The sequence below is a fragment of the Megalobrama amblycephala genome, linkage group LG19, assembly GCF_018812025.1.
Source record: "Megalobrama amblycephala isolate DHTTF-2021 linkage group LG19, ASM1881202v1, whole genome shotgun sequence".
Taxonomy (NCBI): Eukaryota; Metazoa; Chordata; class Actinopteri; order Cypriniformes; family Xenocyprididae; genus Megalobrama; species Megalobrama amblycephala.
The window spans coordinates 2,147,910-2,175,879 of record NC_063062.1 but is presented as its reverse complement, the minus strand read 5'-3'; the positions used below and the strand labels follow the sequence as shown (position 1 = coordinate 2,175,879).

Below are 27,970 nucleotides of genomic sequence, written 5' to 3'. Positions count from 1 at the left end.
GTGTGGACGCGTTTGCTTACAGTCATGTCGGATGAGGACTGCGCTGCTGCGGGGGAGAGGAGCTCTCTGAGCGGCCTGCTGCTCGCCTCGCACGCCCCGCTGGATGACGCGCAGCGCGCGGGCCGGATGAAGTGCTCGCGGTGCGGCGCGTCGCGCATGTTCTACTGCTACAGCTGCTGCGCGTTGGTCGGGCTGGAACCGCGGGACGTTCCGAGCGTCAAGGTCCGTGAAAACATCACATTAAACCGCTGTAGAATCAAATAACTCGCCTTCATACTGAACAAGTTAATATAATTACTTAAATAAAATAAAATTCTATCTGTGCACCGTTAAAGAACAATTATTAAACCAAAAGTGTAAATTCTGTCTTCATTTACTCACCATCATATCTGCATTTTTACATTCCATGAAAGTTTTTGGATACTGATGCTTTCAAACTCCAAAAATAACAAGATTCTGAAAATTAAATCATATGAAAGTAGTAAATTTTTTGTTTTTAATGGAATATATTGTCTTCTCTTCTCTGATGATTCCTGTCACTCACATGAGATCCACCAATAGCAAACCAAAACCATCCAATCATTTCCCCACAGACAAAATAAAGCCCCGCCCTACATTTGTTCTTGTTCGTGAAGCCGTTTTATTCGGATTAGGGAAGAAAAAAGATCAGCACCATATAAGGAGAAGCAGAAATCTCATTGGTTCTTGCATGTGTCGAATTTAAATGTGCACAAATGAAGCTGTTGCAAAGTTAATTTGTAGACCAACCTAATTCTTCATGACTTAATTAAAGGATTAGTTCACTTTCAAATTAAAACTTCCTGATAATTTACTCACCCCCATGTCATCCAAGATGTTCATGTCTTTCTTTTATCAGTCGAGAGGAAATGAAGGTTTTTGATGAAAACATTCCAGGAATTTTCTCCATATAGTAGACTTCACTGGAGACCAAACGGTTGACGGTCAAAATTAGTTTCAAAGGGCTTTAAACGATACCAGACGAGGAATAAGAAAAAAAAAAAAAAAAAAAAAAAAAAAAAAAAACATATATATTTTTTTTTTTTTTTATTATATACGTTTTACCCATAAATGCTCATCTTGAACTAGCTCTCTTCATCTTCACTATTAGAATTCCAGCAGTGTAGACACTGCTAAGTGTATTACTGCCCTCCACAGGTTAAAGTTTGAACTAAATTGTCATATACAATATGCTAGTGCAAGTATATAACAATTAGTTCAAACTTTGACCTGTGGAGGGCAGTAACACACTTAGCACTGGAATTCTAATAGAGAAGAAGAGAGCTAGTTCAAGATGAGCATTTATGGTTAAAATGTATCAAATTTATTTATTTATTTATTTATTTTTAGAAAATAACCGATGGTTTCTCTAGATAAGACTCTTATTCCTCGTCTGGGATCATGTAGAGCTCTTTGAAGCTGCACTGAAACTGACATTTGGACCTTCAACCGTTTGGGCTCCATTGAAGTCCACTATATGGAGAAAAATCCTGGAATGTTTTCCTCAAAAACCTTCATTTCTTTTTGACTGAAGGAAGAAAGAAAGACATGAATATCTTGGATGACATGGGGGCGAGTAAATTATCAGGAAATTTTAATTTGAAGGTGAACTAATCCTTTAACTCTCTTTTAGGAATTGTCGGTTTGGATTACGAGTAGAATAAGGTCTGTGGTGAACATTACTGGAAGAGACTTGAACATTTTGGCTTTCGACCTCATAAAAGTTACTCAATAAATCCAAAACCACTTTTCTAAAAATCCCTCAGCAAACTCAGGGCTGCCAAACACTCATTCTTTTCATAGCTTTATTATTTTTAGGAATAATGATTTGAGAGAGTCAGCTCCTCATATGAATAAACGTCTCTTTTCACGTTCGACGTAAAAAGAAGCGTTTGGAACAGTTCTTCTGAAGCACATGGTGTGTTTGTTAAAGCTCATGAAACATTTGTCTGCCATTTTCAGCTGCCGGTGAAGATCGACATCATCAAACACCCCAATGAAACAGACGGCAAGAGCACGGCGGTGCAGGCCAGACTCCTCGCGCCGCAGGACGTCACCATCTACACATACCCCTGCATCCCTGAGTTGGACCAGAGCGCAGAAAACGTAAGGAAAACCCCCGTGAACCTGCCGTGTGCTCAGACCGCCTCGGGTAATACAGGTGCCTGTTCTTCCCACAGATCGTGCTGGTGTTTCCCGGTCCAGATGCCATGACGGTGGAGGAATTATGGGAGTATTTTTCTGCCGGTGGAGCGCAGAGAGTGAAGAGATTAAAAGCGGCTTCTGAAACTCGCACCTGCCCGATCCAGAGAGTGGTTTTCATTGATAGCACCTGGAACCAAACCACCAGAATCATCACGGATGAACGTCTTCAAGGTGCCAGCAGATTCTCTCTCATCTTTAGGGCTTTTCACGCTTGAACTAGTTAACCCTGGGTCATTTTAAACCTGCGTTAATGGAATCCTGGGTTATATTGCTCCTAATTTACCAGAGATTAACAATTAATCCTGTTTATTTTTACGCTGACATTTCACATAGTACATATAGACACATAGTGTCTTGGGTTAACATTATTTGTCTTGGGTTAAAGTTATTTGTCTTGGGTTAACATTATTATTTGCCTTGGGTTAAAGTTATTTGTCTTGGGTTAACATTATTTGTCTTGGGTTAACATTATTTGCCTTAGGTTAAAGTTATTTGTCATGGGTTAAAGTTATTTGTCTTGGGTTAACATTATTTGTCTTGGGTTAACATTATTATTTGCCTTGGGTTAAAGTTATTTGTCTTGGGTTAACATTATTTCTCTTGGGTTAACATTATTATTTGCCTTGGGTTAAAGTTATTTTTCTTGGGTTAACATTATTATTTGTCTTGGGTTAAAGTTATTTTTCTTGGGTTAACATTATTATTTGCCTTGGGTTAAAGTTATATTTCTTGGGTTAACATTATTATTTGCCTTGGGTTAAAGTTATTTGTCTTGGGTTAACATTATTTGTCTTGGGTTAACATTATTTGCCTTAGGTTAAAGTTATTTGTCTTGGGTTAACATTATTTGTCTTGGGTTAAAGTTATTTGTCTTGGGTTAACATTATTATTTGCCTTGGGTTAAAGTTATTTGTCTTGGGTTAACATTATTTGCCTTAGGTTAAAGTTATTTGTCATGGGTTAAAGTTATTTGTCTTGGGTTAACATTATTTGTCTTGGGTTAAAGTTATTTGTCTTGGGTTAACATTATTATTTGCCTTGGGTTAAAGTTATTTGTCTTGGGTTAACATTATTTCTCTTGGGTTAACATTATTATTTGCCTTGGGTTAAAGTTATTTTTCTTGGGTTAACATTATTATTTGTCTTGGGTTAAAGTTATTTTTCTTGGGTTAACATTATTATTTGCCTTGGGTTAAAGTTATATTTCTTGGGTTAACATTATTATTTGCCTTGGGTTAAAGTTATTTGTCTCGGGTTATCATTATTTTTCTTGGGTTAAAGTTATTTGTCTTGGGTTAACATTATTATTTGCCTTGGGTTAAAGTTATTTTTCTTGGGTTAAGATTATTTGCCTTAGGTTAAAGTTATTTGTCTTGGGTTAACATTATTTGTCCTGGGTTAAAGTTAATTGACTTGGGTTAGAGTTGTTTGCCTTGGGTTAAAGTTATTTGTCTTGGGTTAACATTATTATTTGTCTTGGGTTAAAGTCATTTGCCTTGGGTTAAGGTTATTTGTCTCGGGTTAACATTATTATTTGTCTTGGGTTAAAGTTATTTGCCTTGGGTGAAAGTTATTTGTCTCGGGTTAACATTATTTGTCTGGGTTATTTGTCTCGGGTTAACATTATTTGTTTGGGTTATTTGTCTCGGGTTAACATTATTTGTCTTGGGTTAAAGTTATTTTTCTTGGGTTAACATTATTATTTGCCTTGGGTTAAAGTTATATTTCTTGGGTTAACATTATTATTTGCCTTGGGTTAAAGTTATTTGTCTCGGGTTATCATTATTTTTCTTGGGTTAAAGTTATTTGTCTTGGGTTAACATTATTATTTGCCTTGGGTTAAAGTTATTTTTCTTGGGTTAAGATTATTTTCCTTAGGTTAAAGTTATTTGTCTTGGGTTAACATTATTTGTCCTGGGTTAAAGTTAATTGTCTTGGGTTAGAGTTGTTTGCCTTGGGTTAAAGTTATTTGTCTTGGGTTAAAGTTATTTGTCTTGGGTTAACATTATTATTTGTCTTGGGTTAAAGTCATTTGCCTTGGGTTAAGGTTATTTGTCTCGGGTTAACATTATTATTTGTCTTGGGTTAAAGTTATTTGCCTTGTGTGAAAGTTATTTGTCTCGGGTTAACATTATTTGTCTGGGTTATTTGTCTCGGGTTAACATTATTTGTCTTGGGTTAAAGTTATTTGCCTTGGGTTAAGGTTATTTGTCTTGGGTTAACATTATTATTTGTCTTGGGTTAAAGTTATTTGCCTTGGGTTAAGGTTATTTGTCTCGGGTTAACATTATTTGTCTGGGTTATTTGTCTCGGGTTAACATTATTTGTCTTGGGTTAAAGTTATTTGCCTTGGGTTAAGGTTATTTGTCTCGGGTTAACATTATTTGTCTGGGTTATTTGTCTCGGGTTAACATTATTTGTCTTGGGTTAAAGTTATTTGTCTCGGGTTAACATTATTTGTCTGGGTTAAAGTTATTTGTCTCGGGTTAACATTATTTGTCTGGGTTATTTGTCTCGGGTTAACATTATTTGTCTTGGGTTAAAGTTATTTGTCTCGGGTTAACATTATTTGTCTTGGGTTAGAGTTGTTTGCCTTGGGTTAAAGTTATTTGTCTTGGGTTAAGTTATTTGTCTTGGGTTAACATTATTATTTGTCTTGGGTTAAAGTCATTTGCCTTGGGTTAAGGTTATTTGTCTCGGGTTAACATTATTATTTGTCTTGGGTTAAAGTTATTTGCCTTGGGTGAAAGTTATTTGTCTCGGGTTAACATTATTTGTCTGGGTTATTTGTCTCGGGTTAACATTATTTGTTTGGGTTATTTGTCTCGGGTTAACATTATTTGTCTTGGGTTAAAGTTATTTGCCTTGGGTTAAGGTTATTTGTCTTGGGTTAACATTATTATTTGTCTTGGGTTAAAGTTATTTGCCTTGGGTTAAGGTTATTTGTCTCGGGTTAACATTATTTGTCTGGGTTATTTGTCTCGGGTTAACATTATTTGTCTTGGGTTAAAGTTATTTGCCTTGGGTTAAGGTTATTTGTCTCGGGTTAACATTATTTGTCTGGGTTATTTGTCTCGGGTTAACATTATTTCTCTGGGTTATTTGTCTCGGGTTAACATTATTTGTCTTGGGTTAAAGTTATTTGTCTCGGGTTAACATTATTTGTCTGGGTTATTTGTCTCGGGTTAACATTATTTGTCTTGGGTTAAAGTTATTTGTCTCGGGTTAACATTATTTGTCTGGGTTATTTGTCTCGGGTTAACATTATTTGTCTTGGGTTAGAGTTATTTGTCTTGGGTTAACATTATTTTACCCAGGGTTAAAAGGGGGGTTTTAGAATGACAATAACCCGGGGTTAGCGCAGTGTGAATAGCCCTTTTGTATGCGTTTGTTTATCTCATGTAACTTTATTAATGTTCTTTCTCTACAGCTTTACCAAATGTGGAGCTCAAGAGCAGAAGAACCTGTTTTTGGCGGCATCAGAAAGGCTGTCCGGACACATACCTGGCCACAATAGAGGCCGTTTACTACTTCCTGAAGGACCTGCACAGCCACTACTTCTCCGAATACACGGGAGAATACGACAACCTGCTGTTCTTCTTCTCATTCCTGCATAAACTGATCAATAAAGCCAAACAGGCTGCTGGGAAAGTGTGACGAGAAACTCTCACGTCTGTTTTATTTGAACGCAATGGATGCATTTTGTCACAGTGAGATTTGAATATTTTTATTTACAAGTCAAAGTCTGCATGCATATTCCCAGTGTGACTGAAACATTCACTGATTTTATTTTTAAGGCACTTCAATGTGTATTTGACAATAAATGTTTTCTTGTACACTCTTCTCGTGTCATGTTAGTAATAGGCCTCTCTGATTTTGGCCTGTAAACTGTCGCAGGTCTTCTTGGCGTCTCCCAGGAGCATGGCAGTGTTGGGCTTGTAGAAAATGGGGTTATCGACGGCAGCGTAACCCACACCCAAAGTGCGCTTCATCACGATCACCTGCACACAAACACACACGCTGATTCAAACGGCTGCTGCTGTTCGTACGGCACAATCTGTATAATCACTGAAAAACCTCACACCTGCTTAGACTTCCACACTTCCAGTACCGGCATCCCGGCGATTATGGAGTTTGGATCTTCCTGTGCGGCGGAGTTGACGGTGTCATTGGCTCCGATCACGAGCGTCAGGTCGGTTTCTGCCGCACAGAAGAAATCGAGAGAACAGTTCAGACGGGCGCTCTATTAGAAGCTCTCATGCGATGGGATCGTGTTTCTCCCTCGTTCTCTACATGCTTATCTGCTCCAGCTAAACAAAAACACGTGCTGCCCTCTGACGAGCCGCAGAGACGCCAGTTGCGGCAACTCGGGGTTGCATGTCTAGGCACAATTACATAATCAAAATGAATTATTACAAAGATCAGAATCCACATGTGTCCCCAACCGCTGCCAAACAACTTCACAGCAGTCTGTGGATCATCAGCTCATCCGTCTGACGGGCTGCATCTGACAGATATGAGATGTGTTTCACACTGTAAGCGTAAACAATCCACTGACTGAACAGTCAAACGGGCAAATAACTCGATTGCTACTTTGTGTTTGATGGAAATCAATGAGCATAAAAATTGGCTATTAGTATTGCTATATTTGTTTTGAAAGAAATTAATGCTTTTATTCAGCAAGGATGAATTAAATTGATCAAAAGTGACATTATGTTCAAATAAATGCTGTTCTTTTGAACTTTCTATTCATCAAAGAATCCTGAAAAATAAAATGTATGACCGTTTCCACAAATATATGTACTGTTTTCAACACTGATAATCATCATCATAAATGTTTCTTGAGCAGCAAATCATCATATTAAAATGATTTCTGAAGGATCATGTGACACTGAAGACTGGAGTAATGATGCTGAAAATTCAGCTTTGATCACAGAAATAAATTACATTTTACTATTTATTCACACAGAAAACAGCTGTTTTAAATTGTAATAATATTTAGTGATTTTTACTGTTTTTAATCAAATAAATTCAGCTTTGATCACAGGAATAAATTATATTTTACTATATATTCACATGGAAAACAGCTGATTGACATTGTAATAATATTTAGTGATTTTTACTGTATTTTTAATCAAATAAATTCAGCTTTGATCACAGGAATAAATTATATTTTACTATATATTCACATAGAAAACAGCTGTTTTAAATAGTAATAATATTTAGTGATTTTTACTGTTTTTAATCAAATAAATTCAGCTTTGATCACAGGAATAAATTATATTTTACTATATATTCACATAGAAAACAGCTGTTTTAAATAGTAATAATATTTAGTGATTTTACTGTATTTTTAATCAAATAAATTCAGCTTTGATCACAGGAATAAATTATATTTTACTATATATTCACATGGAAAACAGCTGATTGACATTGTAATAATATTTAGTGATTTTTACTGTATTTTTAATCAAATAAATTCAGCTTTGATCACAGGAATAAATTATATTTTACTATATATTCACATAGAAAACTGCTCATTTACATTGTAATAATATTTAGTGATTTTTACTGTATTTTTAATCAAATAAAATCAGCTTTGATCACAGGAATAAATTAAATTTTTCAATATATTCATATAAAAAACAGCTATTTTAAATTGTAATAATATTTCACAATTTTTAAAAGTCTTAATGACCCAACACTAGAGTTTACGTAATGATCAGATCAGTTATTTAAATACAGAACAAATTTAACGCATAGCCCTTAATGCACACATTTGATTACTGTAAATAAAATGGATAAGAATATGAAACATGGGAAAACATGGAAAATTTGAAAAATGTGCATCTCATTGTGCAGTGATGCACTTTGCAACACAGTGTCAGACTGCAAATTGGCTCTTTTGATGAACATGCTGTTAAATCTGACCTGGGAAATCCTCGTTGATCTCGTCCATCTCTAGAACCACGTCGTACGGGACGCCAGCCTCAGCCAAGAGCACATTGAGCTGTCCGGGCATGCGTCCGGCCACCGGGTGAATCCCAAACCTGACCGACACACAGATGATAATCAACTAGAGCAGATTCTTCATAATACAGTATTAAAAATGATTACTCAGTATTTCTGTCTTGTTTTCCAGTAAAAATATCAAACATTCTCAAATCAAGATACATTTACTGGAGAAGCAAAATGACTAAAGATATTAAATATTGTTTGCAGAAAAATGCATCAAAATGAAGTGAGTTTGTGCTTAAAACAAGAACAAATATCTGCCGATATATTTGTTTGTTAACTGTTTTATCATACATTTTGTTAGTATGCTTGTAGAATGTTTTAATACATTGCTAGCATGATTTAGCATGTGGTTAGCATATTGGTTATATGAATTAGCACATTGCTAACATGATTTTGCATTTTGCTAGCATGTTTTAACACATTGCTAACATGGCTTAACTTGATACTAGCATTTTTAGCATGTTGTTATCATAAATTAACACATTACTATTGTCTTAGCAAATTTGCTAACATGTTTGCTAGTATGTTTCAACTTTGTTAGCATATTTTAACATTGCTAGTATTTGTTTTAACACATTGCTAGCATGAATTAACATGTTGTTAGCATTTTTTAACATGTTGCTAATATTTTTAACACATTGTTAACATTATTTAACATGTTGCTAATATGTTTTAACACATTGCTAACATGATTTATCATTTTGTTAGCATGTTTTAGCACATTGGTCACATGAATTACCACATTGCTAGCATGATTTAGCACACTGTTAACATAATGTTTAACACATTGCTAACATGACTTAGCTTAATGCTAGAATGTTTTAACATGTTTCCAGTATGTGTTAACACACTGGTAGCATGACTTAGCTTGATGCTAACATGTTTTAACATGTTGCTATCATTACTTAACATGTTACTACTGTCTTAGCAATTGCTAACATGATGCTAACGTTTCAACTCTTTGTTAACATATTTTAACATTGCTAGCATGTTTAACATGTTGCTAGTATGTTTTAACACATCGCTAAAATGACTTAGCTTGATGTTAGCATATTTTAACATGTTGCTAATATTTTTAACACATTGTTAACATTATTTAACATGTTGCTAGTATGTTTTAACACATTGCTAGCATGATTTAGCATTTTGTTAGCATGTTTTATCACATTGGTCACATGAATTAGCACATTGCTAGCATGATTTAGCACACTGTTAGCATAAGCATGTTGCCAGTATGTTTTAACACATTGCTAGCATTACTTAGCTTGTTGCAAGAATTTGTAACATGTTGCCATCATTAATTAACGTGTTAATACTGTCTTAGCAATTGCTAACATTTTGCCAACATGTTTCTACTCTTTGTTAGCATATTTTAACATTGCTAGCATGTTTAACATGTTGCTAGTATGTTTTAACACATCGCTAACATGACTTAGCTTGATGTTAGCGTATTTTAACATGTTGCTAATATTTTTAACACATTGTTAACATTATTTAACATGTTGCTAGTATGTTTTAACACATTGCTAGCATTATTTAACATTTTGTTAGCATGTTTTAGCACATTGGTCACATGAATTAGCACACTGCTAGCATGATTTAGCACACTGTTAGCATAAGCATGTTGCCAGTATGTTTTAACACATTGCTAGCATGACTTAGCTTGTTGCAAGAATTTGTAACATGTTGCCATCATTAATTAACGTGTTAATACTGTTCTGAGCAATTGCTCTTTTTTTGCCAACATGTTTCAACTCTTTGTTAGCATGTTTTAACATTGCCAGTATATTTTAACACATTGCTAACATGATTTAGAATGTTGTTAGCATGTTTTAGCACATTGGTAGAATGAATTAACATGTTGTTAAAAATACATTCACTGGCGAAGCAAAATGAGATATTGCGTCGTTTAATTGAAACATGCATCAAAATGAAGTGAGTTTGTAGGCTATCTGCCAGTCATAAAAATAAACTTCATTCAAAAGGAAAACAAGATGATTTTTCTGACTGGCAGATATTTGTTCTTGTTTTACGCACAAACTCACTTCATTTTGATACATGTTTCAATTAAACGACGTAATATCTCAAGTCATTTCGCATTAAGAATGTTTAGATATTTGAAATGGAAAACAAGATAAAAATACTTTTTGCAGCGTATAAATTATGCATAATTATGCAACTAACCCTAACCATAATCACGTAGTAAGTACATGTTGTTAATTAATATTACTCAGAACTTATTTGTATAAATTCACTCTAACAAGAGCACCTTAAAATAAAGTGTAGCCGTTGATTCTCCACGCAATAAATTCTTGCTTCTCCACCATCTGCGGCGTAAATACTCTGAGAATGTTTTACACTTTCCCTCTTTATTTACAGAAAGGCTGCATTTTTACCAGCGTTTTTTTTTATTAGACACAGATGTGTTTTGTCTTCTCTTTAACAGAATTACGCCGCTGACCTGCCAAGTATTCAAGACATTAAAAACATTGGAAGTGTGAGAGTTCAGCATGCAATTATTTTTGGAGGTTATTTTGATGTTCTCGCTGATTTAAGAGGTCATGAGCTGCGTCTGACCTCACAGTCTTGCCCTGCTCTCTCAACATCTTCACCATGTCAGCGATTGGATACTGAGCCTTGGCCGCGCACAGACCCCAGCCTGTCCGAGAGAAAACACACACACACACACACTTCATGTAAGTTATTAATCTTCTGTCTTTTCCCAGAATCTCGAGCAGCGTGAGGTCATGGAGGAATCCCCTAAACCCTTTTCACTTGATGTTTCAAGATCCACATTTGCTTCAAGTTTCCTGCTAATAACGGCAGGAGCGTGGAGAATTGTGTCATCAGCCGCGTGTGTGCGGACTTTCAGGGAAATCCGTTTGATTACATTCAGATTGCAGAGTTTCCTGAACTCCAGATGTCTCCCTACAGGACGATCGCGTGTGGAGACGAGACACGCACATGTGACCCGTGTTTCAGGCTGCTCAACATCAGATTTCTCACCCATTTCTCTCTCGTTTTGAGTCGAGACTGAAGATATTATGTATAAGCAACTAACAGGGAACGTTCTCAGAACGTTGTGGCAAGGTTCTGAACAAACGTTCTTCCTGTAGCATTTGTTTAAAGTTATCTAGTCTTTAATAACGTTCTCAAAACATTAGCACAAAAACATATAGTTGGATGTTCGTCTAACATTTTTTAAATGTTACAAAAGTAACGTTCATTTTTTTAAATGTTACAAAAGTAACGTTCATTTTTTAAATGTTACAAAAGTAACGTTCATTTTTTTAAATGTTACAAAAGTAACGTTCATTTTTTAAAATTGTTACAAAAGTAACGTTCATTTTTTTTAAATGTTACAAAAATAACGTTAATTTTTTAAATTGTTACAAAAGTAACGTTCATTTTTTAAATTGTTACAAAAGTAACGCTCATTTTTTAAATTGTTACAAAAGTAACGTTCATTTTTTTAAATGTTACAAAAGTAACGTTAATTTTTTTTAAATGTTACAAAAGTAACGTTCATTTTTTAAATTGTTACAAAAGTAACGTTCATTTTTTAAATTGTTACAAAAGTAACGTTCATTTTTTAAATGTTACAAAAGTAACGTTCATTTTTTTAAATGTTACAAAAGTAACGTTCATTTTTTAAAATTGTTACAAAAGTAACGTTCATTTTTTAAATGTTACAAAAGTAACGTTCATTTTTTAAATTGTTACAAAAGTAACGTTCATTTTTTTTAAATGTTACAAAAGTAACGTTCATTTTTTAAATGTTACAAAAGTAACGTTCATTTTTTTTAATTGTTACAAAAGTAACGTTCATTTTTTTAAATGTTACAAAAGTAACGTTCATTTTTAAAATGTTACAAAAGTAACGTTCTTTTTTAAATGTTACAAAAGTAACGTTCATTTTTTTATTGTTACAAAAGTAATGTTCTTTTTTTAAATGTTACAAAAGTAACGTTCATTTTTTTATTGTTACAAAAGTAACGTTCCAATAATGATTGCAAAATGGAACGTTCCTTTAACGTTTGCCTAACAAAGAAAAAAAACTTTTTATAACTTAATGGGAACTTTAACAAAACGTTCTTAGAACATATTTTTGTTAGCGCGACTTTCAATTAGCATCTGGGTGCGCGATATGAGCAAAATTTTTAACGGATACGCATCATTTTAATCACGTGATACACATCAGCTAATAGCAATTAGGTTTGTCATCACATCTGAAAACTTTACAGATTCATAATTCTCAAAATCACAACAAACCAAATGACTAACTTCAGCTGTCAACTAAAAATTGAAGTTCATTGGGACAAACTTTTATGTTTACTTGACAAAGTCTTGTCTTTTAGGGCTGTTAGCATGTTCTATCATGTTGTTAACAAGTTTTATCATGCTTTTAGCATGTCTAGTTATTTTGCTTTTTGCTAGCATGCTTGTAGAATGTTTTAGTGCATTTATAACATGAATTAACATGTTACTACCATGTCTTATCAATTGCTAACATGTTGCTAGCATGTTTTAATATTACTAATATGTTTTAACAAATTGTTAGCATGATTTAACATGTTGCTAGCATATTTTAACACATTGCTAACATGATTTAACATTTTGCTAGTATGTTTTAACACATTGCTAGCATTACTTAGCTTGTTGCTAGCATGTTTTAACATGTTGCCAGTATGTCTTAACACATTGTTAGCATTATTTAACATTTTGTTAGTATGTTTTAGCACATTGCTTGAATGAATTAACATGTCACAAGCATGATTTTGCATGCTGCTAACACTTTGCTAACATGTTTTGAGATTGCTTGTATTTTTTTTAACACATTGATAACATGCTGTCGACCTGTCTTGCATGTGTCTAGCATTATTTTGCATTTCGCTAGCATGCTTGTAGAATGTTTCAGTAGATTGCTAGCATGAATTAACATGTTGCAAGCATTTTAACATGATACTACCATGTCTTACCAATTGTTAACATGTTGCTGGCATTTTTAACACTTTGTTAACATGTTTTAACACATTGGTAATATGAATTAGCACTACTAACATGACTTAACAGGCTTCTAGCATGTTTAACACATTGCTAGCATGACTTAGCATGTTTTAACAAATTGTCAGTATGTTTTAACATATTGTTTGAATGAATTAGCATTTTGCAAGCATGATTTAACATGCTAACATGTTTTAACACATTGTTAGGATGATTTAGCATTTGTTAGCATGTTTTAGCACATTGGTAACATGAATTGGTGCGTTGCTAGCATGATTTACTGTAACATGCTGCTACCATGTTGATAGTATGTTTTAACATATTGTTAGCATTTTTTAACATGTTGCTAATATGTTTTAGCACATTGCTTGAATGAATTAGCATGCTGCTAACATGTTTTAAGATTGCTAGTATTTTTTAACACATATTGCTAACATGATTTAACATATTGTTAACATGAATTAGCACATTGCTAGCATGATTTACTGTAACTGTTGATAGTATGTTTTAACACATTTCTAATATGGCTTAGCTTCTTGCTAGCATGTTTTAACATGTTGTCAGTATGTTTATCACATTACTAACATGAATTAACACATTGTTAGCATTACTTAGCATGCTGCTAGCACATTGCTAGTTGCTAGCATGTTTTAGCATGTTTTGCTAACATGTCCTAAGCTAGTTGCTAAGCTTTGCTACTGATAGATATTTGGTTTATGAAGCTACTCTATTCGAGTTACTGTATAAAAGTTTTGACCCCCTCTATAGGATTTTTCTTAGTTTTGATCATCCATTTAACAAAAACTGAAGATCTGACCTGAGTTCAGTGGATCTAAAGCTCTAGGAGGAGATACTGACTAACTTTAGTCTCAGAAAAAGAAGAAACCTAAACAGGATTTCAGTCTTTGTCAAGACAACATAACTATTAAACCGTACAGTGTATTTCAAACTTAAATAAAACAACATATACTAATAGATCTGGGTGATGTTTCTATCATCTCCAAATGTGTTACAGCAGGAGAAAAGTGTGTTAGTGTGATTCCCCCTGCTGGCAGATGTTGCAACTACACCATTCAACATCTTTTTCCATTGAATAATATCTGTGTGCGCTAACATCTCAATATATTATTACACACACTTCATCAGAGCCTTGATTCTTTCAGCTCATAATTCAGGCTCAGTCACTATCCCTTCATCCTTTGACAAACACTGACCTCTAGTGTTGAGAAAACAGGCTGACAGGAATGAAACAGCTTCATAAGTTCAGTGCATTTGATGCATATAATCTCTTTTATCAGCTCACCTCATCTCACAGATATCTATTATTTTGATTGTTTTGACTGTTTTTGATTTTGATTGTTTTTATATTTGAAGAACCAGGAATGTGTGTGTGTGTGTGTGTGTGTGTGTGTGTGTGTGTGTGTGTGTGTGTGTGTGTCGCACCAGGCGTTATAATAATGCTGCTGGCCTCTTTGATCATTTCGATCGACTGATCCACGTTGACTTCCGTGTGCGTGCCGACGATCTCCATGGGCTTCCCGCCGGCGGTGGACGTGGTCCCGTATCCTCCGAGGATGACGTTCGGCAGCGAGCGGTTCATGGCCTGCAGAAGACACACACTGGTCATCTTCAGAGCTGGAGGATCTCCTCTGGTGTCTCACACCGGGCTCACGGTTACTCACCACACACATGATGTAGGACAGGATGGCACCGGATGAGCCAATCAGAGCGCCGACGATGGTCATGAGGTTGTTGTCCAGCAGGAATCCCTCGGCACACAGAGCCCAGCCTGAGTAACTGTTCAACACCGTGATGACCACGGGCATGTCGGCTCCTCCGATGGCTGCGGTGAGCGTCACACCCTACACACACACACACACACACACACACACACACACACACACACACACACACACACAAACACACAAACACACACACACACACACACACACACACCTGTGTTACATTGACCTTCCCACAAGGAGTTCAGATGGGCAGCGGTCACTGTGTTTAAAGTTTCTAAGCACTAAAATGAACTAAAAATATTTCTTATCAAGATCTTTCTTATTTTAATTCTTTTTTTTTTTGTCTTGAAGAACCAGGATTCACATGTTCATGGAAAACCTGGATATATGAGGAAGACTCATTCTAAAAGTGTGATTTCTAGACCTGGAAAAGTCATAAAATCTATCTAAATCTACAAAAATATATATTTGTTAACACTTTACAATAAGATCTCATTTGTTAACATGAGTTAATGCATTCATTTTTAATTTTACTAGTTTTGCCAAGCTCTAAAATATTTTATCTGGTAGAAAATGTGAGTAAATTCATATTTATGATATTTAAAATTATGCTAAAAAAATATGTAAAATATATTAACAATATTTATGATATTTATCAATATTTATGATATTTAAAATTATTAAAAAATTATATTAAAAAATATGTAAAATATTTTAACAATATTTATGATATTTTTCCATATTTATATTTAAAATAATGTAAAAAAAAAAAAAAAAAAAAAAGCTATTTAAAATATTTTTAAATAAAAATATTTTTAAAAATTAAATATAAAAAATACATTTGGCAACACTTTATAATAAGGTCTAATTTGTGAACATGAGTTAATGCATTAATTTTTTAATTTTACCAGTTTTGCCAAGCTCTAAAACATTTTATCTGGTAAAAACCGTGAGTAAAACAATATTTATGATATTTAAAATTATGTTTAAAAATATTTAAATTATGTAAAATATATTAACAATATTTATGTTATATACCAATATTAATGATATTTAAAATTATGTAAAAACAAACAAACAAAAAAACTATAAAATAAATATATTTATTTTAATATTTTTAAATATTTTTAAATAAAAATATAAAAAATTATATTTGTTAACACTTTATAATAAAGTCTCATTTGTTAACATGATTTAATGCATTCATTTTTAATTTTACTAGTTTTGGCAAGCTCTAAAATATTTTATCTGGTAGAAACTGTGAATAAAACAACAAAATATGTAAAATATTTTAACAATATTTATGATATATTTTTCAATATTTATTATATTTAAAATTATGTTTGGTAACACTTCACAATAAGGTCTCATTTGTTAACATTAGTTAATGCATTCATTTTTAATTTTACTAGTTTTGGCATGCTCTAAAATATTTTATCTGATAGAAATTGAGTAAAAATATTTTAAAAATATTGTAAATATTTTTAAATAAAATATGATAAATATATAAAATATTTAAATAAAAAATATATTTGGTAACACTACAATAAGGTCTCATTTTTTAACATTAGTTAATGCATTAACTAACATGAACTAATAATGAGCAATACATTTTTTTTACAGTATTTTAATTTACATTTATTAATGTTAGTCAAAAATGTTCATAATTATTTCACTGTGCTTTAACTAATATTAACAGATATAATTTTTGATCTTTAAAATGTATTAGTAAATGTTGAAATTAACATTAACTATTAATAATAAATGCAGTAGAAGTATTGTTCATTGTTAGCTCATGTTAACTAATGTTAACAAATGAAACCCTATTTTAAAACATGTTGTTCATGGTTGTTTTAAGGAGTTGACCTCTATGACCTTTCTAGTTGTTTTTATAACTGGAAAAGGTTTTTAAAAAATCATTCAATATATTTAGAGCAGTAATGAGAGAAACGCGCAGTGTGTTTGAGGTGTTTGTGAGGTTCAGCGCACCATGATGGTGGAGAGGCCGGAGACACCCAGCAGACATCCCATGCCTGTGCTGTAACTGTCGCTCAGCATGAAGGGAATCATCCCGCCCACCGACGCCGCCATCAGACCCGCGTTCAGCATGTGACGGCCCGGCAGCATCAGAGGAGACGAGTCCAACACACCTGAACACACACACCAGTTCTGACTATTATTTCAGGCTTTACTGGGCTAAACATCTCATTTTGTAGGAGAGAACGACTTCAGTGAACCCACCTTGTAATTTCCCGTAGGCCACCAGAGAGCCGCTGAAGGTCACTCCGCCGATGTATGTGCCCAGATACGCCACGATCTTCAGTACGCCGGCCGCCGGATGGACGTCCAGGTGCGGCTGCTCGATCATGAACTCGGCGACGCAGGTCAGAACCGCCGCCAGACCCACCAGACTGTGGAACGCGGCGACCAGCTGAGGCAGATCTGAGATCTCGATGCGCTTGGCGATGGTCAGACCTGATCATGTGATCAAACACACACACACACACAATGCAACGGTCAAAATCTACTTGATAAACCACAAACATTTTCTTCAAACATCACACTTTATGAATTTAACAAATACAAAATGCAAAAAATGTGTATTTTTATTAATGTTAAAATGGTGTTATTTATGAATTTGAGTATGTGCTAATCCATTTCGTTGTGAATGCAGTGCGTTGCAGAGAGACTCCGCCCACATGCTCTTCTGATTGGCTGTGATTTTGAATCAATTTGGTTGCGAGTGCAGTGAGCTTGCAGAGAGACTCCGCCCACATGCTCTTCTGATTGGCTGTGATTTATTTAGTTGCGAGTGCAGTGCGCTTGCAGTGAGACTCCGCCCACTCTCTCTTCTGATTGGCTGTGATTTCTTTAGTTGCGAGTGTAGTGTGCTTGCAGTGAGACTCCGCCCACACTCTCTTCTGATTGGTTGTGATTGATTTAACTGCGAGTGCAGTGTGCTTGCAGAGAGACTCCGCCCACATGCTCTTCTGATTGGCTGTGATTGATTTAACTGCAAGTGCAGTGTGCTTGCAGAGAGACTCCGCCCACATGCTCTTCTGATTGGCTGTGATTGATTTAACTGCGAGTGCAGTGTGTTGCAGAGAGACTCCGCCCACATGCTCTTCTGATTGGCTGTGATTGATTTGGTTGCGAGTGCAGTGTGCTTGCAGAGAGACTCCGCCCACACGCTCTTCTGATTGGCTGTGATTGATTTAGTTGCGAGTGCAGTGTGCTTGCAGAGAGACTCCGCCCACATGCTCTTCTGATTGGCTGTGATTGATTTAACTGCGAGTGCAGTGCGCTTGCAGAGAGACTCCGCCCACATGCTCTTCTGATTGGCTGTGATTGATTTAGTTGCGAGTGCAGTGCGCTTGCAGAAAGACTCCGCCCACACGCTCTTCTGATTGGCTGTGATTGATTTAGTTGCGAGTGCAGTGCGCTTGCAGAAAGACTCCGCCCACACGCTCTTCTGATTGGCTGTGATTTATTTAGTTGCGAGTGCAGTGCGCTTGCAGAAAGACTCCGCCCACACGCTCTTCTGATTGGCTGTGATTTATTTAGTTGCGAGTGCAGTGCGCTTGCAGTGAGACTCCGCCCATACTCTCTTCTTATTGGCTGTGATTTTGAATCAATTTGGTTGCGAGTGCAGTGCGCTTGCAGAGAGACTCCGCCCACACATTCTTCTGATTGGCTGTGATTGATATAATTGTGAGTGCAGTGAGCTGCAGAGAGACTCCGCCCACACACTCTTTTGATTGGCTGTGACTGATTTAAATGCGAGTACAGTGCGCTTGCAGAGAGACTCCGCCCACACTCTCTTCTGATTGGCTGTGATTGATTTAATTGTGAGTGCAGTGCATTGCAGAGAGACTCCGACCACAAGCTGTTCTGATTGGCTGTGACTTTGAATCGACTTGGTTGCGAGTGCAGTGCGTTGCAGAGAGACTCTTCTGATTGGCTGTGATTTTAGATTGATTTTGACGCGTCTGATGTGGACAGATGGAATCTTATCGCATCACGTCTGGTTAGGACACTGTGTTAGTCCAGGAATCAACAATAAAATCCAGTGCTGAGGCAGGAATGAGCGGTTCTTACCCAGAGTTCCACCTGTTGCCATTGCAAGGGACATCTGCGACAGGAGTTCCGGTGAGGGTTTCAGAGCGCCCAGCGTAGCCGCAATGCCTCCTGCCACCCCGATCATGCCCAGCGCGTTACCCAAACGACTGGTGCGCTGAGCGGAGAGACCAGCAAGAGCTCCGACGCAGCACAGACCTGAGCCCAGGTACATCATCTACACACACACACACACACACACACAGATTATAGAGTCATGTGACTCTCACATGACTTCACCATCACACGTGCAGCACCTGCTCAATGCTGTATCCGCCGGCCAGAGACGCCCCGTATCCGCCCACAAACACCAGTCCGGGCAGCGAGTAGAGATAGTTGTGCTCCGGAGGGTCCGTCGGCCTCTTAAACATGTCCAGCATCCTCTGGGTGATCAGGAAACCACCTGAAGATCACATGATGACGCATCAGTACTGTGTGTGAGATGTGACCCGTTAATAATATAACTGCAATATATATAAATATAGTTTGTGCTCTGACCGGCGATGTTGATGGAGGACACAAACGCAGCGAGCAGAGCCAGAGATTCAGGCACAGACGAGGGAGTCAAACCTCCACCCATCAGCACCAGCCCACCCACCGCTGTCAGACCTGCACACACACACACACACACATCAGTATACACACACACATCAGTACACACACTCACACCTGTGTGAGCCTCACCTGAGATGGCGTTGGTCACTGACATGAGCGGCGAGTGCAGTGCCGGCGTAACACCCCACACGGTGTGATATCCCACAATTCCCGCGAGGCCAAAGGTCGTCACCATCTGAGTGAAGGCAGCATTGGGAGAGGCGATTCCCAAAGCCAACACGGTCGAGAGACCTTGACAGCCACACACACACACACAGAGAGAGAGAGAGAGAGAGAGAGAGAGAGAGAGAGAGAGAGAGAGAGTGTTCATTTGTTCATTGAATCATTCATTAATTCACTCATTAATTCATTCGTTTGTTTGTTGTTGTATTTTATTGTCATATCAGTTTCACAGCAGGTACAGATTCAACATTCAATAAATACAAACATTTAATAAACTCAACTTAAAGAAAGAGAAAAAGACTAAACAATTTTGTACAAACATCATAACTCTATAAAATGTTCTTTACTTGATCTTGTGATAAAAAAATCTTTAGTTTTTCTGGATGTATTTTACAAAACAAGTCCTTCAAAGTTTGTCCTGATTCGTTTGTTTGTTCATGCATTCATACATCAATTCATCTGTTCATTCATTTCATTCCTTTGCATCATTCATTCACTCATCCATCTTTCATTCACTCACTGGTTTGTTAATTTAGTCATTCGTTCATTTGTTCATTCATTCATTCATTCATTCAATTATTTGTTAATTTAGCCATTCATTCATTCATTCATTCGTTCGGTCATTCATTCGTTTGTTCGATCATTCATTCATTCATTCATTCATTCATTCATTCATTCATTCGTTCATTCATTCATTCATCCATCCGGTCATTCATTCGTTATCGATCATTAATTCATCCGGTCATTCATTTATTTGTTCATTCATTCATTCATTCATCTGTTCGATCATTCATTCATTCATTCATCCGGTCATTCATTCGTTTGTTTGGTCATTCATTCATATTCATTCATCCGAACATAAATTCATCCAGTCATTCATTCATCCAGTCATTCATTCATCCAGTCATTCATTCATTCATTCATTTGTTCAATCATTCATTCATTCATTCATCCGGTCATTCATTCGTTTGTTCGATCATTTATTCATTCTTTCATTCATCCGGTCATTCATTCGTTTGTTTGATCATTCATTCATTCATCCGGTCATTCATTCGTTTGTTTGATCATTCATTCATATCCATTCATCCGATCCTAAATTCATCCAGTCATTCATTCATTTGTTCGATCATTCATTCATTCATCCGGTCATTCATTAATTTGTTCGATCATTCATTCATCCGGTCATTCATTCATTCATTCATTCATTCATCCATCCGGTCATTAATTTGTTATCGATCATTAATTCATCTGGTCATTCATTAATTTGTTCATTCATTCATTCATTCATTTGTTCGATCATTCATTCATTCATTCATTCATTCATTCAGTTATTAGTTCATTTGTTGGTTCATTCCTTTGATAGTTCATTTAGTCTTTAATTCATTCATTCGTTTGTTCATTCATTCATTTACTCATTTGTTCATTCACTCACTCATTTGTTCATTAATTCATTTATTCATTTGTTCATTCAATCATTCATTCATTCATTCCATTATTTGTTAATTTAGCCATTCATTAGTTTTATTTATTCATTCATTCATTCGGTCATTCATTCGTTTGTTCGATCATTCATTCATTCATTTATTCATTCATTCATCCGGTCATTCATTCTTTTGTTTGATCATTCATTCATTCATTAACTTGTTCATTTATTAATTTGTTCATTCATTCAGTTATTCATTAGTTAATTTGTTGTTTCATTCCTTTAATAGTTCATTTAGTCTTTTATTAATTCGTTTGTGCATTCATTCTTTCATTTACTTATTCGTTCATTCATTCGTTCATTCACTCACTCATTTGTTCATTAGTTCATTCATTTGTTCATTCATTCATTCACTCATTCATTCATTTATTTGTTAGTTAATTTCATCTTTCATTCATTCATTCATTCATTCATTTGTTAGTTCTTTTAGTCATTCATTCATATGTTAGTTCATTCATTCATTTAATTCTTTCATTCAGTCGTTCGTGTGATTTCTGACCTGTTGTGTAGACGCCCGCTGATGTCATTGTGCGTTTAAAAGGGGAAATTACGGCCTGTTTCTCAGCTTCCAGCTCAGCGACGCTCTTGATTTTGGCGGGTGCCGGCGGTGGGCTGGTTTTTGGCAGCGGTGCGGGAAAAAGATTCTGACCTTCCTAGAAACGGGAAACAAAATATGAATATAGTTTATGGTGAATTTAATAAGGTTTTGTGTGATTTCTAATGTCATGCACGTCACAGGAGTGAGTTTATTTGGGTTTTGATTCACCTTCATCACCATAGTCCCTCTGATCACATGATCCAGCGTGCCGTAATCAAACTCCTCCAACGGCTCGAAGTGGAAGAACTCTTTATCAGGGCTGATGGCCTTCAGCAGCTTGATGATGTTGTTGGAGTAAAGCGAGCTGGACTGCGTGGGCATCTGACTGGGCAGATCCGTGAAGCCGATGTGCGTCACGCCCTACACAACAGACCAGCAGCACACGTCAGATTCACTCCACGACGCCACTGTCGCCACACGCTGAAGAACAGACGCACAGATACCTGATGGACGTAAAGCTGTCCAGGTTTGATGGTCTCGATGTTTCCCCCGGCCTCCGCCGCCAGATCCACCACCACAGATCCGTCCTTCATGCTCTCCACCATCTCACGCTTTATCAGCACTGGAGCTCTTTTACCTGAACGCAACACGACACACACACACTAAAATGTAATACAAGATTTTTTTTGTATTATATATATATGTGTTTGTGTTCACCAGGAATTAGAGCCGTGGTAATGACGATGTCGACTTCCTTGCACTGTTTGGCAAACAGACTCATCTCGGCCTCCAGGAACTCTTTAGACATTTCTTTGGCGTAACCTCCGACCCCTTCGCCCGACTCTGCGATATTCACTTCCAGTGGCTCCGCGCCGAACGATTTGAACTGCTCCAGAGCTGCCGGTCTACCGGGAGACAGACAGACAGACACCGATCAGGACGGCTTCATGCTGATCTCAGTCAGACAGATAAAGCGGCGTCACACACCTGGTGTCGAATCCTCTGACGATGGCGCCCATTGATTTCGCAGCTCCAGCCGCAGCCAGACCCGCGACACCACCACCGATGACCAGCACCTGCACACAAACTTCTGTTTAACTCCATTTACTTCAGTAATCCTTCCTCAAGAACTGAAGACATTATATCTGATTGGCAAAAGTCTCGTTTATTCACTCATGGCCTCAAAACATATTTGGACAATTAAGTCACACTTAAACATGTCTGAATGCCTTTCAATGACAAAGTCAAAATAGATCTAGAGTTTTAAGTTGTTAAAGTCTTATTGATTAGACATGCATTTGATTATTAAAATTGAATTAAAACATTAAAATGGAATTCAGAAAAATTAAAACAGAAAACACAGAATTTGGGAAAAATAAAACATATTTCATAGGCCCTAAAAATTAAATGTTTGCTTTTTGATTAGTAAAATGTGAAATAAATAAATAAATAAACAAAAACAAACAGAATTTGGGGTAAAAAAGACATTTAGAAAATTTAGAAAAATTAAAATAGCAAAAAATAAATAAATAAATAAAAATCCAGAAAAATGAATAGACAAAACAAGAATTTGGAAAAAAATAAAACGGAAAACATGTTTCACAGGGCCCTAAAATTTAATTTAAGTTTGTTAAACTTTTAATAAATTGCTTAAATTGTACAAGTTTCATGATTTTAATTAATTCAACATGCTTTTTGATTATTAAAATTTAGTAATTTCGTAATTTAGTTTTAAAATTTTCCAATTAACGGAGTCCAGAAAATTTAAAATAGAAAAAAAACAGTGTTCAGAAAAATTTTAATGGTTAAATTAATGGTTAATTATTTTCCCATTAAAATGGTCCAGAACAATTAAAATGGGAAAAAATGGAATCCAGGAAAATTAAAATGAAAAAAAAAAATATTACAATATAAAAAAAATGGAATTTGGGAAAAAATAAAATGAAATTTGGGAAAAAAAAATAAAACACATTTCGTAGGGCCCAAAAAATTTTTTTTTTGGTTTTTGATTACTTAAATTAAAAAAGTAAAAATAAAATAAAAATTAAATAAAAAGAATCCAGAAAAATTTAAATAGAAAAAAAAACATTGGGAAAAATAAAACTTTTCATAAGGCCCTAAACATTTAGTTTTTGCTTTTGTTTTTGCATTTACTAAAATTTAGTTTACCTTTTAAAACGGTGCAAAAAAATGAAATTGCAAAAAAAACCTGAAAAATTAAAACAGAAAAAAAAAAAGAATTTGGAAAATAATAATACTTTCATAGTGCCCTATAAATGTAATGTTTGTTAAACTTTTAATAAATTGTTATTAAATTGTACAATTTTCATGATTTTAATTAATTAGATGTGGACTCATTTAACTTAAAATTAAAATAGAATGGAATTACTAAAATGATTACTAAAATTTAGTGTAATAATTTAATGGAATCCAGAAATATTGAAGGGAAAAATTTTGGGGGGGGGGGAATAAAACATATTTCATAAGACCCTAAAGATGTAATTTGTATAAAACTTTCCATTAATGGATGTTAAATTGGACAAGTTTTATGATTTTAATTACTTAGACATGCTTTTTGATTACTAAAATTTTTAGACCAGAAAATCAAAAATAGAAAAAAAATGGAATAAAAAAAATGAAAACAGAAAAAATGGAATATGGGAAAAAGTCAAACAGACTTTATAGAGCCCTAGGATCCTCACTGATCAGCCGGTTTTACATGTGACTGCATTTAGTGTACCTTCGCCGGAGGAACTTTTCCAGCCGCTGTGATCTGACCCGTGAAAAACCTTCCGAAGTGATTGGCTGCGAGAACCACAGCCTTATACCTGCCGACGAGAGCGAGATTTGAGATTTGAGATTTGATCATCAGAAGGACTTCCACAGAGAGCGCGGGACGCGTCAGTCTCACCCTGCGATGTTGGCCATGGAGCTGAGGGCGTCGTATCCCTGTGCGATGGTGACGCGCGGCACCTGGTCCATCGCCAGCACCGTACAGCGCTGTTCGCTCAGCCGCTGCATGAGCTCGGGGTTCTGCGCCGGGTAGATGAAGCTCACCAGGGTGGATCTGGGCTTCAGCAGCTCCGCCTCGTGGACCCGTAACCCCTCGTTAAACACCGGCGCTCGAACCTACGGCACAGAGTCCGCTGCCGTCAGCAGAACTGAGCAGATGCGGGATATGAGCGGCTTTATCCTCACCTTCAGGACCAGATCTGATCCGAACGCTCCTTTGGTGTCGGTGATCTGCGCTCCAGCGGCCCGATACTGATCGTCAGAGAACTTCGCTTCACGTCCAGCTCCGGATTCCACCTGCACCCTGAAGCCCTGCTTGACCAGCAACTCCACACCCGCGGGCGACACGGCCACCCGCCGCTCCTTCTCGAAGATCTCCTTAGGGACTCCCACCAGCACATCTTTATACCGCACACCTGACACACACACACACACACACACACACACACACACATACATACACACACACACATACATACATAAGAGAGACACAGGAGGAAACCAACTACAGTAGGAGCATCCCAGAGCTCCCTAGAAACTGCATAGCAACCACCTAGTAACAGCTCAGAACACCTCGGCAACCACATAGCAACGCCCCGGCAACTGGAAAACACCTTAGCACTGTAGTGGAGAGTTTTGGACGGCAAATATCACTCACATTATTTTCAGAAAAAGTTTAAATCTAGTTAGAATTTCTATTGACCAGAATTATTATCGTTCACTAAAACTAAACCCCCCCAAAAAACAGCTACTAAATTACATGAAAACAACATTTCTCATTTTCATTTAGTTTAATTTATGTAGTACAATAACTAAAACTGAAATACAATTATAAAAGAAAATAATAAAAATGACAAAAACAACATTACTAAAACTTTAACTAAAACTAGGTGAGTAAAGTTTGATGACAAAGCCAGGCTTTTTCAAGTCTGAAAACGTTTTAAAAACCTTAAGTTTTAAGATTTTTAGTTTAAGTTTAAAGTTTAAAGTGGTTTTAAAGTTTGAATGTTTTGAAGGCAATAAACTCAGAACATTGCTAACATGACTTAGCATGTTACATTTTGCTAACATGATTTAACATTGCTAGCATGCCGTTAGCAAGATTAGCACATTGTTAGCATGATTTTAGCATTGCTAGCATTCCGTTAGCAAGATTAGCACATTGTTAGCATGATTAGCATGTTGTTAGCATTAGTTAGCATTTTGCTAACTTGATTTAACACATTGCTATCATGTTGCTAACATGATTTAGCACATTGCTAACATGATAAGCATGTTGCTAGCATGATTAAGAACATTGCTACCATGATTTAACATTTTGCTATCATGTTTATAGCATTATTAGCATGTTGCTAGCATTATTTAACATGCTGTTAGCATTTTGCTAGCAAGATTTAACATGCTATCATGATTTAACATGTTAGAATTTTGCTAACTTGATTTAACACATTGCTAACATGTTGCTAACATGATTTAGCACACATTGCTAGCATGATAAGCATGTTGCTATCATGACTTAACATGTTTGCTGAAATTATATGACAACACATTGCTAACATGTTTCTAGCATGATTTACATGTTATTATGATTTAACATGTTGCTATCATGACTTAGTATGTAACAAGTTTTGCTAACATGATTTAACATTTCTAGCATGTAGTTAGCTAGATTAGAACATTGCATTGCATTAGCATTATTAGCATGCTGTTACCATTATATAACATGTTGATAGCATGATTTAGCATGTTGTTAGCATGTTGCTAGCTTAATTAAGCACATTGCTAGTATGACTTAACACTTTGCTAGCATGTTGCTAGCTTTATTTAGCACATTGCTAACGTGATTTAGCATATTGCTAGCATGATTTAACATGTTGCTAGCATGATTTAGCATGTTGCTAGCTTGATTTAGCATTATGCTAGCATGATTTCCGAATCTTAACGCTCCGTAAGCTTCCTGAAGCAGTGTTTTGAAATCGGCCATCACTAAATAAGTCGTTATTTTGTTTTTTTGACGCACCAAAAATATTCTCGTGGCTTTATAATATTAATATTGAACCACTGTACTCACATGAACTGATTTAAATATGTTTTTAGTACATTAATGGATCTTGAGAGAGGAAATGTCATTGCTCAGGCCTCACTGAGCCATCGGATTTCATCAAAAATATCTTAATTTGTGTTCTGAAGATGAACGAAGGTCTTACGGGTGTGGAACGAATTAAAATTAATATATTATGATTAATACAATTAATATTATCATTAATAAATTAAAATAATAATTAAAATAACTTTATTAAAATGCTAAAAATTAATAATCATAATTTTCACCACTCAATAACTAATGTTTCTGTTTGTTTTCCAGTTTCCAGGGGCTCTGAACATTGTTAGATAATGGCGTCAAAAACATCGAGCCGCACTGATTTAGAGGCTCAGCAGCTGTTTTCTGTCTCCCACAATGCTTTTTTCCCAGGTTTTACCCTCTACGTTACAATGCATCAGTGGGAACATTTTGTACGCACACAGACGGCGGATCAGCTAACACATTTCTCTCCATAACTGGCGACATCCAATCAGAGCGAGGCAGCAGACATTATTAGAAGCTCATTGGCAGAGATCCAGTGCCCTTGCGTACTCAAGCACAAGCGAAAGGGAAGTGACATGCAGTGCGCACTTCTCCTTTAACTGACCTCTCTTATCTGCAGCACAGAAAGACTAAATCACATGTGTTATGACTCTCAACACTTTCAGCTGTAAATAAGACGCTCTCTGTCCCGCCAGTTCCAGATCTCACCTTTAACAGCCTGTTGATCACACAGAACAGAGAAGGTCTGGAAGAATCTCCTCGCCGGCCGCTGCACCGAGCAGCAGGTCACGCAGCGCAGCAGACACGACATGTCTCGGGCGTCTCTGAGGAACACAACACACACTCTCAACAGCACACACACACTCTCCGTCAGACGCAGACACGCATGATCTAGCGGCGGCACGGCCGGACACAGACTGCAGGCCTGTAGGGTGACACCTGCCGCTCTCGGACGGCCACGCGAGACC

At 36.2% G+C, this 27,970-nt stretch overlaps 2 protein-coding genes across 2 annotated transcripts; one reads left to right on the top strand and one right to left on the bottom strand.

The window, feature by feature from the left end:
- dtwd1 (DTW domain containing 1) lies at positions 1–6,064 on the top strand. Its single transcript, XM_048167961.1, has 4 exons — positions 1–222; positions 1,981–2,124; positions 2,199–2,394; positions 5,654–6,064. The coding sequence occupies exons 1-4, from the start codon at positions 25–27 to the stop codon at positions 5,878–5,880; spliced, it is 765 nt and encodes a 254-aa protein (XP_048023918.1). The 5' UTR covers positions 1–24; the 3' UTR covers positions 5,881–6,064.
- Positions 5,872–27,970, bottom strand: LOC125253813 (NAD(P) transhydrogenase, mitochondrial-like). Its single transcript, XM_048167954.1, has 21 exons — positions 27,711–27,970; positions 25,103–25,332; positions 24,816–25,033; positions 24,645–24,732; positions 22,892–22,980; positions 22,622–22,809; positions 22,408–22,541; positions 22,133–22,324; positions 21,866–22,019; positions 19,791–19,952; positions 19,605–19,715; positions 19,364–19,509; positions 19,089–19,284; positions 17,232–17,465; positions 16,980–17,140; positions 14,928–15,107; positions 14,689–14,848; positions 10,819–10,900; positions 8,155–8,273; positions 6,308–6,423; positions 5,872–6,224 (listed from the first exon to the last, which is right to left on the bottom strand). Exons 1-21 carry the CDS (start codon positions 27,811–27,813, stop codon positions 6,078–6,080), a joined length of 3,210 nt encoding a protein of 1,069 aa, XP_048023911.1. The 5' UTR covers positions 27,814–27,970; the 3' UTR covers positions 5,872–6,077.